This window comes from Drosophila novamexicana, unplaced genomic scaffold, assembly GCF_003285875.2.
Source record: "Drosophila novamexicana strain 15010-1031.04,08,12 unplaced genomic scaffold, DnovRS2.1 tig00000458-arrow-arrow-pilon, whole genome shotgun sequence".
Lineage (NCBI taxonomy): Eukaryota > Metazoa > Arthropoda > Insecta > Diptera > Drosophilidae > Drosophila > Drosophila novamexicana.
Genome location: NW_020824805.1, coordinates 1,357,186 through 1,371,456, shown reverse-complemented (window position 1 = coordinate 1,371,456; position 14,271 = coordinate 1,357,186). Strand labels below are relative to the sequence as shown.

The 14,271-nt window shown below is 39.5% G+C and overlaps 4 protein-coding genes across 6 annotated transcripts; 3 read left to right on the top strand and 1 right to left on the bottom strand.

Annotated features, from left to right (window-relative positions):
- Positions 1-9: 9 nt before the first annotated feature.
- LOC115760441 lies at positions 10-2,267 on the top strand. Its single transcript, XM_030701758.1, has 3 exons — positions 10-688; positions 1,011-1,130; positions 1,322-2,267. Exons 1-3 carry the CDS (start codon positions 190-192, stop codon positions 1,543-1,545), a joined length of 843 nt encoding a protein of 280 aa, XP_030557618.1. The 5' UTR covers positions 10-189; the 3' UTR covers positions 1,546-2,267.
- Positions 2,268-2,451: 184 nt separating this feature from the next.
- On the bottom strand, positions 2,452-4,882 carry LOC115760451 (putative uncharacterized protein DDB_G0271982). 2 transcript variants are annotated; one of them, XM_030701765.1, is made up of 2 exons: positions 3,778-3,962; positions 2,452-3,706 (listed from the first exon to the last, which is right to left on the bottom strand). In XM_030701765.1, exons 1-2 carry the CDS (start codon positions 3,867-3,869, stop codon positions 2,701-2,703), a joined length of 1,098 nt encoding a protein of 365 aa, XP_030557625.1. In that variant the 5' UTR covers positions 3,870-3,962; the 3' UTR covers positions 2,452-2,700. The 2 variants fall into 2 exon arrangements, with proteins under 2 accessions (XP_030557625.1, XP_030557624.1); XM_030701764.1 differs by adding an exon at positions 4,576-4,882 and having other exon boundaries at positions 2,454-4,511.
- Positions 4,883-7,637: 2,755 nt separating this feature from the next.
- Positions 7,638-14,269, top strand: LOC115760437 (protein lin-54 homolog). 2 transcript variants are annotated; one of them, XM_030701753.1, is made up of 5 exons: positions 7,638-7,711; positions 10,606-12,119; positions 12,351-13,285; positions 13,353-13,492; positions 13,608-14,269. In XM_030701753.1, exons 1-5 carry the CDS (start codon positions 7,684-7,686, stop codon positions 13,937-13,939), a joined length of 2,949 nt encoding a protein of 982 aa, XP_030557613.1. In that variant the 5' UTR covers positions 7,638-7,683; the 3' UTR covers positions 13,940-14,269. The 2 variants fall into 2 exon arrangements, with proteins under 2 accessions (XP_030557613.1, XP_030557612.1); XM_030701752.1 differs by lacking the exon at positions 7,638-7,711 and adding an exon at positions 10,455-10,536.
- On the top strand, positions 8,203-10,092 carry LOC115760438 (elongation factor Tu, mitochondrial-like). The gene is made up of 2 exons (XM_030701754.1): positions 8,203-8,433; positions 8,502-10,092. Exon 2 carries the CDS (start codon positions 8,527-8,529, stop codon positions 9,988-9,990), a length of 1,464 nt encoding a protein of 487 aa, XP_030557614.1. The 5' UTR covers positions 8,203-8,433; positions 8,502-8,526; the 3' UTR covers positions 9,991-10,092.
- Positions 14,270-14,271: the final 2 nt, after the last annotated feature.

Sequence of the window (14,271 nt, the reverse complement as noted above, 5' to 3'; positions counted from 1 at the left end):
TTGAATGAGCTAAACAGCAAATTCAACGTTTTGTCATTAACCTCGTTAAAGCAGAGCACTTTGATCAGTTTGCTTATTTTCAATCGGCGCAGAGTTGGCGAACTGGAAAGGCTTACTCTTGAGAGTTACAGAACTGCTCATTCTATTGGGGACATCGACGATAGAGCTAATTCTAATCTGTATAAAGACATGTCTGCCAAAATGAGAAACATTTCTCAAAATTTCACCAGGGTGATTATTCGTGGCAAAAAAAACCGTACAGTTCCAGTTCTTTTTACACCATGGGATCGTTATTGCATAGACAATATTCTGGAATATGGAAAACGCACAATAAATAAACCAACTACATATATCTTTAGTGTGCCAAACCCGCGGCCACTAAGAAAAGAATATATTCGTGCGTGTCCAATACTAGAAAAATTCGCAAATGAATGTGGTGCACGTTGCCCTGAATCCCTTAGAGGCACAAACCTGCGAAAGCAATTGGCCACACATACCTCTTTATCTAATGTTAAGGACATTCAAATTGATTATTTGGCGAGCTTTATGGGTCACCATAAAGACATCCATAAAAATTACTATCGTGTTCCTGCCTCTGTAGCAGAGATGACCCAAGTTTCGCAATTACTTATGTCAGCAATGAACATGGAAGAGGAAAATGCTGAAATTGTAGAAGCTAATCCCGACAGTGAGTTAATTTATTTAGTCCTAGCTGCAATGCTATAGAAGAATACTTCAAAAGAATTTTTGCAAGAATCGAAACTTCGATACAATCGAAGATACTTTCACTATTTAAGAAATTAGTGATGGTTTAAAATAATTAAAATATTTTGTTGGTATGGCTAGTCCGAAGTTCAAAACTATTTAATTTAATATTTTGCTAATTTTATTGCAAGCAATATATTAAGTTAAATTTTTTTCAACTGTTTATTTAAACAAACCCGGACCTCAAGCAAACAAACAAAATATTTAAAAAAATTATATATGCTTTAACGTACTTTTTCTTACAGCTGAAATTAATAATTCAGAAAGCTCAAATGAATCAAATGATGAAGAGCCGCCGGAGTTTGTATGTACGTCAGATGACGCAAATTATTCGCCTCCCAAAAGAATGGTAAAACGTCGAAGCAGTAAGTATTACGGAATAGCCAACAAGTAATCAATTTCAGTATAATACTTAATATAACAATACAAAGAGTCCCACGGTTAAAGCTCATGTCCTTCACTTTTATGGAGCTCAATCTCTAACAGATCAATTACTAACGGCATGACAAATCAAAACTTATTCATTTACTTATATAAATAAACTTTTTTATTGCAGCGTCACCGTTTGGAAAAACGCGCCGTGTACGATGGGGCCCAGGCGAACGCAAGCAACTGGAAAACATATTTGGGAATTTAGAAACATTGGAAAAGTTGCCATCGCTTAAAAAATGTTCCCAAATAATAAATGAGAATCCATGTTTTCGCGGCCGCACTTCAGCTCAACTAAAGACTTTTCTGGACAACCAGAGAAAAGCGGAGGGGAGGAAAAAATCTTTGTAATGTTTTAAAACAATAAAAATAAAATAAAATAATCTTATAACAAAATATATAAAATATGCATGTTTACTTTTCATACAAGTTTATGATGATCAATAATTTCGTTTAATATTGATCCGACAGACAAATGGAGTGACGGGCGTGTCTAAATCGACACTATTTCGTTAATAATAGATATAGATTAAATTTATTTTACACTGCTAAATAAGCAAAACTTCGTTATACCACTTTCATACATTTTTAATGGGTTGGCGGTAAACAAAAAATAAAAATCTCAAATACTTACTCAAATGGGAGTAAGTAAAAGTTTCCGTGTTCTAATTCCATATTAAAATGTTTGTATATTCGGTAATATGCGCTAGAGTTATTTGAGGGACATTGTCCCCAATAAGGACGTCTCATATAGTGTTCCCGAAATAATCGTTACTCATCCAATTCATTCCACCGTTCCCTGTCCCTAAAAATAGCTTTAGCCAATAAGACTTTGGACCAGGTGGCAACTCTAAATTTTTGTCCCCAAAATAAGCTTTCTAATGGATTATGATTATATATAATATTTTGGCAAAGTATTTAAAGTCAGTTTTGAAGACTCGGTCCCAGAAATAATCTTTACATATCGTGTCCCCAAATAAATCTCTCTATGACCAAAGGCACATATTTTTTAACAGAAAGCTCCAAAATGCCCCATTCTCAGAGAGATGATTATTTGGGGGCTTATTAATAGAAAAACATAGCGAAAGTCCCACCTTTTGTCTGTCCCCAAAACAAGCGTATCACATATATATATACATATATATATATATATATATATATATGTACATTTTACTCCCAGAAAGGAAGGTATTTGCGTGTACAATGTGACAAGTGTCAGCGTCCGGAATTGCATTGATTTACTGTGAATTCCAAAAACTAGTTGACTAGAACGAATTTGTATTTAAAGTAAATGTATGTTATATTAAAATAATACTAGCGAATAGGACGCGAAATGTTTGAAATTGACATAAGACGGCAGACGCAATATTGAGCACGAATCCAAAAAATGTATAAAAATATTTGTGGCTGGTACAGCGTACAAATAACTGAAAAATGTAGCTATATATAGCCATGCATGACAGTTATCCTGACGTTATATCAGCCGCAAATATTTGGTTTTCCAATTTATAAACGCATCGTGCGCAAGTTATCCGCATAGACATTGATGTTGACATTATAGGGCATGGCAACCGACTCCTCATTGCGGGAACCATGGCTGCCGCAGCTGCGCCTCCTCTCGTGAACTGGACATGCGGCGGGCGAGGCATTGCGCACCCGCACCTTATTCAGCGAGAACTCCGTATCCTCACCTACGGGTTGCGATGTGGTAATGCGTATGGGCATGTTGTTGATGCGCGTGTGTATGGGCTGACTGGAGCTGACGGGCATGCCGTTCACGTGAAGATTAAGTAATTTACGCTCATTCAGGCGAGTAGCGGACAGACGTCGTATACTGACGTTGCTGCCACTCCCGAGCACACAGGCATTGAAATTCGAGCTTCCCGAGCTGCGGCGTTCCAGTGTTCTAGCTGGCGGTGCCTCATACTGCGGCCGCTCCGGCAGTGGACTTGTTTGCCGCTTAAGGCAACGCAACGTTGTCAGATTCCGAGTGCAATTTTGCAACCGCTCGGCTCGTGCCGTCGGCGTGCTGGAACTAGCTGCGGACTGATGGACATAGCAGGGCACCATGCCTGGCAGACGATCAGTCGAAGCTGGCCTGTAGAGATGTGATGTCATAATTACAGGTGATGCAACTGACGTGGGCAGAGACGTGGCACGCATTGGCAGACGCAGTTGTCTATCCTGCCGCAACTGCTCCTGGTAGCAACGTATACGTTCGTACTCTCTTTTGCGCTGAGCCTCCCGCTCTAGCCCACGAAGCCTCTGCCTTTCCCGCTCCGCCTCTATCTCCATCAGCCTGTCGTGATCGCGCTGTCTTTCCAGCTGCCTCATGCGCTCGCGTTCCTGATCACGCAGCCGCATACGCTCTTGTTCTTTTTGCAGCTCTTGCTGACACACCTGTTCCATACGCTTTCGCTCCAGTTGCACCTGCAGCCGTTTGGCTATCAAAAGATCTTGTTCACAGCTACCCATGCGCCTCGAATTAGTCTGGACCTGGGCTTCGGGTAAGCTAAACTTGGACAGACGCTTGTCAATGACAAAACTTTCGGAGCTGCCAATGCGCGCCGTAGATTTATGTACCTTATAATTGTCCGTATTGTTGTGAAGGCAGGAATCCGTTTCAATCTTAATTCGCAAACTCTTGTCCAGCTCTGCCTCAGAGTCGAGTCCATTTATGTTAATGTTGATCGCACAACCGCTGCAATTGCTGGCGCTGCGCCTCGGCTCCACCTTAAAAGTGCACGTAGAGTAATTTTTTTCCGGCTCCCTTAAAGAGCTAACGGAGGCACTTTTGCCAGCTCTGCGAGCTACGTTTGAGTTAGCGGTGCTTTGCCTGATTGTGGTAAAGCTCTGGCCACGCCGCATCGTCTGATACTCATCTCGATTGCAGCAGGTGCGCAACAGTGGGAAGTGAGAGACCGCATCGGGCGGACTGCTAAAGAGCTGGCGACGAGGCACCGATACTATATCCGGCTTTCGCGGCTCAGTGGACACCACGTGGACGCTATTAGCTTTGGTTGGCAACGAGGATATGCACTTGAAATCATGCAAATACCTGCGACGTCTGTGCTCAGCAAAGGTACTCGTCGCCGGAGCAGCAGCCTTGGCTTCTTGATACCTGGTGATGAACCTTGGATTCTGGTAATAGGTCTCGAAGGTTGGAGGCTTCGGCTGCGGCGGCTGGGGTCGTTGATAATGCTGAACCTGATAGACGGGTCGTTCAGCGTAACGAAAGTTGTACGATTGAATTTTGAACGGATCGTTGTAGAAGACATCCGTAGACTGGCGGCGTGTATAAATGCTACTGGTAGCATCTGTCGATAAGAAGGCCTTGAAAATTGGCTCATTTCAAAAATATCAATTGTCAAATATACTTACAATGACCGCGATTCATTTTATGCAATAAATTTTGTGCTTTTTAAGGACTTTGGCCAAAGTTTTGCAAAATATTGCGCAATCATCTAGATTTTTTTTTTTCAAAAATATTGTTCATGCCAAAAAAGAAAATTTTGTCAACGACGACTTTGTTTACACGGAGAACCAATCATTTTGGATTTGATATCATCATCTACTTCAAAGTTCGGCCTTTGGGGCGCACATTAAAACTCTATCAGCAATAGGACGAAGCATTTGTGCAGCAATTCGGTTGTCCAAAACCAGCCTTCCTTAAGCAAATCAATTTAAAACAAAATAAATCATATTAAATGTATTCAAAGTATATATAATTGATTTTCAAAATGTTTATGTAACTGTCTTTAAATAAACATAAATAACATACATATATTTATATTAATAACTATGTAGCTACACTTACAATATATCTGACGCAATGAGGGAACTACACCTAAGTCTTACAATATTAGGTATTCTTTACATTTGAAAGTATTATTCTTAAAACATATGCGCGTACAAATAGTAACATCACTTTTTCATTAGTAAAACAGATCAATTGGGTCCCTCGGATACTTCCGCGAGTTACTTGAATGGCTGCAAGTTTCTCCAAGCGTTGTAAGCCCCGAACGGCTACGTAAAATCCAAATTTTTGCATCATGCAGATTGCCATACATTGGGCAGAGTAATACAATTTTTACGCGCATAGAACACTTAAGTCTCGTAGCCTGCAGTTCTAATAATAACTGAGCAGCAGTGGAAAAGATTTTGAAAGGAAGCATTCATTAGTTAATCGTATACAATGAGGTTATATGAACAGATGTACATAAGCAAAGCTGAAATACTTGCTGATTATCATCGTTATTTCATTGCTCTAATATGATAATCATAAACCAATAATAATAATGAAGAAAATATATTGAATACAGCTACCTATCTTAATTTACATAAATATTAATGTACGCTTAGATTATGTGTTGTATCTTGAAAGGCTTGTAAAGAATTGCAAAATGCAATCATGCACTATAAAAAATCATTACGAATTCCCCAATACACTTATTAAATAATGTAGTACAAAAGCATTGTGCAGGGTAAAAACAGATGTTCTCCTTAAACAAAAAATACTTTAACTTTATGATGAAAAGGTTTTGTTCACTTTTATTTGTTGCTTAAAGCCTGCTTATCAACATGAATCTAAATATACTTGTGAATTAGACAATATAGTATAACCATGAACATATACACTATACTATATAAATATAAATCAGTTATCGTTCAATAATATTATAGATATTGCATTACACAAAAAAAAGCTGGTATGGGGTCAAACAATCTATAATATAATATCAAAAGTTTTGTGCACAGTTCTAAGGCATACTAAGCTCAATGTATTTATTACTACTACACAAATTGATGTCAAAATTTAATAAAACACTAAACGCATATACATATACTCTATCTATCTAAAATACTAAAATACTAAAATACCGCTAAAAACATTCCAAATTTGTATAGCTTAGTGCGAGCATACTAGTCAAAAAAAAAAAAAAAAAAAGCAATACTATACTTACTACACATATAAAATTATAATGCTATATTTATAAAGTACACTAAGAATTTAAAAACCTGCTTTATCTATATAATAAGAAATAAAACAACAATAAATACCATGTGTAATCATGTGAATATATATATGTCAAGTGTTGCGTTAAGTTTTTTGAAAAGCATTTGTAAAAGTATTGGAATGTAGAAATAAAATACACAGCTAACTACATATATTATGTTATCATACAAGAAAATCAAAACTATATTATACAATCCGTAATAGTCAGTTGACAAAAGTTTATCTATGTATTTAATTGTAATCAGATAACGTAATTCAAAAGGAGTTAAGTTTAACAAACTGGTTCGATGTACTCTTACAACAAAATAAATACACGAAACACATACACATATGTAACTAAAGTTGTTGGTGAATAAAAAGCTAGACCCGAACACAAAACAAATCTTGAAAATAAACTTAATCAGTAAACTCTAAGTGTACTCTGAATTATGGAGGGATCATTTTGCAACCACCTTTTTAATATATATCGACGGTTCATGCTAATTCAAAGCTGACGTAATCCACATTGAGCCCTTTGAGATTTGAAAAAATGATGAGAGTGGTAAATGTTGCAGGTGGAAATGTATAATAAAGCATGTCTTAACATCGTTATGGTAGTGTACATTGAGCATTCAGACTTAAAACGAATTTTGATTTTTAGCCGATCACATACATAAATAACTGTGGAGTTTAACATCTGTAAGCCTATCGACAAGTAATCGGTTCTTTGGCGAGCAACTGAATCCATTACATTGATTATTGGAACAAATACAATAATTGTATTTATATTGTCTTCAAATCGACCATTTGTTCAGTTGTGTTTTTCAGCCTCATTCAATCTGTTTAAATAAACGAGGTGACAGACATTCAGTTCAATTTTATATGTGGTAATCGAACTTTTAGTTCATAAAATACACTGTTGTACTCAAATGGTGTTGTTAGGGATATGTGGTCACATAACAATGGAGCTATTCACGATTATTCGCATTTTCCCAAACATATATAGCTAAAACAAATTATAATTATTAAAATAAACAAAAAAAAAAATGCATAAGCAAGTTATTTAGTAGCAATTAATATTTTTCCTGAATATTATTCTATCGCTGTTAACTAACAGTGGATCAAAATGTTATGTTGTGTCGCTGTACAACCGTGTGTATGGGCTACAGATAAACAACTGTAACCTCATCGCCAACATGCAGTTGTAAATTTTGTCATTTAAATTGAATTTTGAATACTTTTTCGGAAGGTATTAAAAGTGCCAACAGAACTTGTGGATATTAAGTGAAGCTGTAGACAAAGTGAATTTGATTAATTTTTGTAAATGCGCAGTGCTCGCAGTTCAACGGTATAAAACTTACTGCCATAACTGCTGTTCGTGCAGACAAAAAAGCAGCCATAAGATTTTCCTTTTTTTGTTTTGAGTTGTGCGCGCACACACAATCAAAACACAAAAACCAACTGATACTTTACAAAGGAACAGCAAAAGAGTAATGGATACCACTGCAAGCGCCGGAGTGGGTAAGTGGCTGAGTCCCCTTAAAAGAATTTGTCATATTTTAAATTGAATTTCCAACCTCCTACGGTCGGTACGCTACAGCGCGTGTATGTCAGTTGGACAGACGGCCTATATACATACGTATGCTGGCGCGCAAATTGTTGAGCTAAAGAAATGCTGCGGCCGCACGCCATATACGCAGTCGTAGGTTTCCATTAGTTTCAACATATTTGGCCACCAATGTTGAATAATATAAGTTACATATTGGGTCGCAATAGCAAACAATTTGTTTAAATACAGTGAATAGTGCTTTTTAACAAAGTGAAACATCCCAAAATACCCCATCTGTAATCTGGCAACTCTGAGGCATGTGCTAGTGTGTGTTTCTGCCGATACAGGTACAGTCTGTGGGGAGATTTGCTTGCAATTCGACCATTGCAAACAATTAATATTTACGCTTCCGATTTGTTTCATTTTATATTACGACGGGAAACGTTGGCTTAGAGTGCGCGTAGACATGTCATTAAATTTTGTATAAAAATTTAGGCACTCATAAATTACTGAAATAATTTAAACAAACTTGCCACCCCGCACAACCTTACTGCTGTTACGTTTTTGAGTGGCAACACTTAAATGACCCGATCTGGCAGCGCCGCTGAGCAGCACATTTTAAGGTTTACGCAATTTTCTTCAATTCTTCCCAGTTATTAAAATTGAAAAAGCTACATAGCCGTTCATATTCGTTGTAAGTAATTTAATAGTTATGAGTTACATGATCCGCCAATAAAGTAATTTGAAATTAAAATATAATAGGCAATCCCAAAGTATAACGAAAATAATGTCGCAAGCATTTGCGTTTGCCGTCTGCCGGACCGGAGTTACATTACGCTGCAGCCGGCGTGCCTTGTCCACGGCGAGATTGCTACGCAGTGTGGCACGCCCACGTCTTGCCACTAGTACAGCATTTACCAAGAGTTTCCAGGCTGGCAATTGTCCCCCTACTACTACGGGCAATCTGCAACAATATGTGCGCGAGTACGCAAATGAAAAAAAGGTGTTTGAGCGCACTAAGCCCCATTGTAATGTTGGCACCATCGGCCATGTGGATCATGGCAAGACTACACTGACGGCGGCTATAACGAAAGTACTAGCTGATAAGAAACTGGCGGAGAGCAAGAAATACAATGAGATTGACAATGCACCAGAAGAGAAAGCCCGTGGAATTACCATCAATGTGGCGCACGTTGAGTACCAGACGGAGAGCCGTCACTACGGTCACACAGATTGTCCCGGTCACGCTGATTACATTAAAAACATGATAACAGGCACCGCACAAATGGATGGCGCTATTTTGGTAGTGGCAGCTACAGATGGTGCTATGCCTCAGACCCGGGAGCATATGTTGCTTGCCAAACAAATTGGCATTGATCATATTGTGGTGTTTATTAACAAAGTCGATGCCGCCGACCAGGAAATGGTAGATCTTGTCGAAATGGAAATACGTGAACTGCTGACTGAAATGGGCTACGATGGCGATAAAATTCCTGTAGTAAAGGGTTCAGCATTGTGCGCTCTGGAGGACAAGAATCCCGAAATCGGTTCCGAGGCCATACTTAAATTGCTTGCAGAAGTAGATAGTTTTATTCCGACACCAGTGCGCGAGTTGGACAAACCATTCCTGTTGCCTGTGGAAAACGTGTATTCTATTCCTGGTCGCGGTACTGTTGTTACGGGACGTCTAGAGCGCGGTGTGGTCAAGAAGGGAATGGAATGCGAATTTGTGGGTTACAACAAGGTGCTAAAGTCCACGGTCACTGGCGTAGAGATGTTTCATCAGATTCTTGAGGAGGCGCAAGCTGGCGATCAGCTGGGTGCTTTAGTGCGTGGCGTAAAGCGTGATGATATCAAACGTGGAATGGTCATGTGCAAGCCCGGCAGCGTCAAAGCACTAGATCAGTTGGAAGCGCAAGTTTATATACTGTCCAAGGAGGAGGGTGGTCGCACCAAGCCCTTTATGTCGTTCATTCAGCTACAGATGTTTTCTCGCACTTGGGATTGTGCTGTTCAGGTGCAAATACCGGACAAGGAGATGGTTATGCCTGGCGAGGATACAAAACTAATATTGCGTCTGATACGTCCCATGGTATTGGAACAAGGTCAGCGTTTTACGCTTCGTGATGGCAATCTAACCTTAGGCACAGGCGTTGTAACCAATGTAATGCCTGCACTGACAGAAACTCAGCGTTCTGAGCTAACGGAGGGTAAAAAGGCGCGTGAGAAAAAGGTCGCTGCCAAAAAGTAATAACCTTGTATTCATCAGAAGCTTATTCTAAAAGTCAGTCGTAAATAAATAAACATATTTTTAATTTAATAACATTTTATACATATTGAGTTAGTTGTTTTGATGCGTTTAATATTTAAAATCATAGGTCAACAATTAATAAAACGAAAAATTATAAACTTCCACCTACACCAAACAATATGGACTTGCAAGTAATTTCAGTCAATGGTTTGTTGTCTTATTTATGCAACTGTAACATCGGAATTTATGCTCAACACCCTTAGAATTATGGTAAGCTCTGCTTAGGTTTATATAATTTCTAGCCACAAGCTTATGTCTACTGAGTGAATAGTTTGGGAAATTTTGAAGATCAAACCAATTAATTTTTTCGCAAATCGACTATCGATAATAGCAGTTAGCAGCACTGGTGTCAGCGCGACCAGTGTTGGTCAATACGGTGTTCCAACCGCTACGCAGCTGATGTTCGTGATAGAAGTTTTTGAAATTGAATTGAAAAAAGTTGATTGTCTGCAAATATGTTTGCTAACCGTTTGTCTGACCTTTCGGGTACATTTGAATATTGATTGTTTATTATAAAGTTAAGTAGTATCATGTTAATTTGCTTATCATCCACAGACGAACTAGGGGATACCACGCCATTGCCTGAACTTACCCTATATGATTTGCTGGAGTCGCCAGCAACGTCTAAAGAGCAAAACATGGATGTTGCTGGTAATAGTGGTAATGGCGACAAAGATAGCGAAGACCAGTACGCTGGAAAAAAATTGGCGTCAACCTCATCAGGCGAACTGTTGAATAATCCGGGGCCAAAGAAGACTCCAATTGTGCGAATACTGGAGAACAAACGCCTGACAGCGCCTATGGGCACAGCCTTAAAAAATATGCTAGGTGGTTCTGTTAGGGTAGTAACAGCTCCAACAAAAACGACGCAAACGATGGACGTTAAAATCCTAAACAAGCTGCAGACGAAGCCCTTAAATGCTTTTGGCAACGCGGCTGTTAAAATCGGGAGCACCACAATAGCAGCACCATCAGGCTCAATCCCACCGCTAACAACCCAGATGCCCAAAAATATAGGCGGTGTCACTATGACGCAAATTAAAACAGCTGATGGCAAAGTGCTTTATCTACATAAGTCATTGCCCGTATCAGGGGGAAGCACGGCAAAGTTGCCAGTGAATGCCACATCTCGCTTGGTGAGCCAATCTATTATTTCTAAAGGTGTTACTCTAAGTGGCACAGTCCCAATCAAGAGCACCGCGCCGAGCTCGTCAATAACAGTCAGAGGCTTAACGGCCATAGGAGCGACTAAAACAACACCAGCAACATTATCAAATCCCTTAACAACAATAACAACTTCACAAACATCGGGTTTGGTAAAAAGTCCATCATCAGCTGAACCTGCATCTGTGGCAGGGTCTTCTAAGATGCCAATACAAGTGGTGCGCACCGCCGAAGGTAAAATAATTAAGCTAAATCAAGGAGCTCCCTCTGTGCTTCTTAATTCCAAGTCAACACCGTTGGCTGTAAGAGCTTCAGCTAGTACTGCACCAGCAATACCAACGGCTGTTTTAAGCAACAGTAGCAGTAGGCTAATAAACAAGCCTTCTACGCAAGTGATCATAAAGGGACCGCTGAAGCAGCTACCGGCAGGCTCATCACTTAAGCCTGTCAACAACAATACAGGCAGCGGCAGTATTGCAACTAGCAGCGTTAACACCAGTAGCAGCACAGCATCAGTAACAACAGGGGCAACAATGCCATCCGGTAAAATGCTGGTTCAAAGCTCTACGGGCAAACAAATTGTTGTGGCCAGTAAAAACATTATTAAGCTATCGCCGAAGCCATCCGGAAATGCAACGACCAATACAAATACCAATACCACGCCTAGCGGTCTGCATGCCATTCAATTATCAGGAAAAAGCGGTGTGCAGTATGTGCGCGTTTTACCCAACAATAACACTGAGCCGACAACTAGTCCACAGAAGGTATCACTCGGGCGTCCACGCACGAGCAGCAACAGCAACAACAACTCAACTGTATCTGTCAGCAACACCAGCAAAATAGTTATGAAAACAATGGGAGGTAGCATCGTGCCGCTACCGTCCATGCAAACTTTGGTGCCCAGGGTGAGTAGAGTCCAACCGGATACTTTGATTTTTACTATTTGTAATATTTGCTTTCCCAACTAAGTAGTTGCACCAATTCTAATAATATAATATGTATATATAAAATATATATATTATATATATGCTGATAAACCTTCACAAAAATCTAGAAATATAAATTATACTTTTTTTTTCAACGGAGTGCATAAACTATTTTCTACAGTTTTTTGACATTTTAAAATTGAATTACAGCGAGCACCTGGCGCGACTTCTAACTCAGTACACGCTAAGACCCCAAACAACAGCAATAATTTGGAGGCCACACGCAAGCATCGCCTATCCGATATAAATTTGCAAATAAAGCATTTGACAAACGATAGCACTGGCGAAACTGGAGGACCGGACGCAAAAAAGGCACGGTATGTTATTGCCATGCCCCACACTTCGACGGCATCAGCTACGACGTCAACGACAACAACGCCAGCGTCCCAAAAACATATGCAGAAGTTGACAGGAACGCGGCCACCACAAATGCAACGTGTTACGGTGCAGGGCGCCAAGGTTGCAGACCAAGGACGAAAGGTCTACAATCTGGTGACAAAAAGCGACGCCAATGGCGTCAAGTATATGATCTGTAACAAGGGAGGCGAGGGAAAACCACGCACAGTCTTCAACACCACAATGCGACGTGGCTATACGCTTGCCGAATCAAAGCTGCGTCGTCCTGTGACGCTTACTCAGCAGCAGATGCGCTTCAAGCAAATGAAACTGCAGCAGCAGAGACAGATTGTTGCGCAGGCCAAGTTGCGACAACAACACCTACAGAAACAGCAGCTGTCTAACCAAGCAAAACAACAACAACAACAGCAGCAGCAAATAGTAAAGTCTAAATCAACGCAGGATAATAAATCAACTGTGCCGGCCAAGCCACTATTTGATATACTAAAGCCGCCGCCAACACCGGCTCCTGCAGCAGCAGCTGCAGCACTTGATGCACTAGGCGGATCCCGAAGAAAACATTGCAACTGTAGCAAATCTCAATGCTTGAAACTTTACTGTGACTGCTTTGCCAATGGTGAATTTTGTCAGGATTGCACCTGTAAGGATTGCTTCAACAACCTGGATTATGAGGTCAAGCGAGAGCGAGCCATACGAAGCTGCTTGGAGCGGAATCCCAGTGCATTCAAGTAAGTAACTAAGAAAAATATAAAAAAAAGCAAAATGTTATATTCCTCATTATTCTCTCGCAAACAGACCCAAAATTACGGCACCCAATTCCGGTGACATGCGATTACACAACAAGGGCTGCAATTGCAAACGGTCTGGGTGTCTAAAAAACTACTGCGAATGCTATGAAGCCAAAATACCCTGCTCTGCCATGTGTAAATGCGTAGGTACGTATGTGACAATCTATAAGGCTAAGCCAACATGTACTACACATTTCATAACAAAATTAAAGTACTCGACAAGGATATAAATATATAAGCTAATTTTGTTTAAAATTTCAAGGATGTCGTAATATGGAGGATCGTCCCGATGTTGATATGGACTCTATGGACAGCCTGGCTGATGTGAAATTACCATCAAATAAAATGAAAGAACTAAACGGAACATATCTACAGGACAACCGCTCGAATGTCTATCTAACAGACGATGTGATAGAAGCGACTATAATGTGTATGATATCGCGGATTGTTATGCATGAAAAGCAAAATTTACCAATAGAGGATACGGAACGTGAGGTAATGGAGGAGTTGGGCGAAAGCTTAAACCAAATTATTACCTTTGCCAAGGAGAAGAACGATACATTTCATATGGACGATACCAAGACGATGGCTTAAAAATAGAGCTTGAAATCTATTTATATTACATTTTAAAGCTTCTCAATTTTCAGTCTTGATGCACATACTATATTATTTTTTAAGTTCAAAGCGATCTGACCTGTTTATTTTTTCCATTTTTAATGTCTCTTAAATAAGCTTTTCAAAAGTTGACCTTAAAGTGTAAAGTGCAAATAAATTATTAACTTTATGCAATTGCATGTAAATAGCATTTACAATAGCAGTAGCAAATATAAGAACAACTCTATCTTATGGTATCGTTTTTAAACGCTTTATGCAAATAACACCCAATATATCGTGTATGTAAATAAATTTAAATTCAATAAAGCAGT

Excerpts from the sequence above, each read along its gene's own strand:
- LOC115760441 (XM_030701758.1), top strand. The coding sequence starts at position 190 with ATGTCTGCCAAAATGAGAAACATTTCTCAAAATTTCACCAGGGTGATT. Across the intron at positions 689-1,010 it reads TGTAGAAGCTAATCCCGACA|CTGAAATTAATAATTCAGAA; the intron begins GTGAGTTAATTT and ends TTTTTCTTACAG. Across the intron at positions 1,131-1,321 it reads AATGGTAAAACGTCGAAGCA|CGTCACCGTTTGGAAAAACG; the intron begins GTAAGTATTACG and ends TTTTTATTGCAG.
- LOC115760438 (XM_030701754.1), top strand. The coding sequence starts at position 8,527 with ATGTCGCAAGCATTTGCGTTTGCCGTCTGCCGGACCGGAGTTACATTA.
- LOC115760437 (XM_030701752.1), top strand. The coding sequence starts at position 10,506 with ATGTTTGCTAACCGTTTGTCTGACCTTTCGG. Across the intron at positions 10,537-10,605 it reads CCGTTTGTCTGACCTTTCGG|ACGAACTAGGGGATACCACG; the intron begins GTACATTTGAAT and ends TATCATCCACAG. Across the intron at positions 13,286-13,352 it reads CGGAATCCCAGTGCATTCAA|ACCCAAAATTACGGCACCCA; the intron begins GTAAGTAACTAA and ends TCTCGCAAACAG.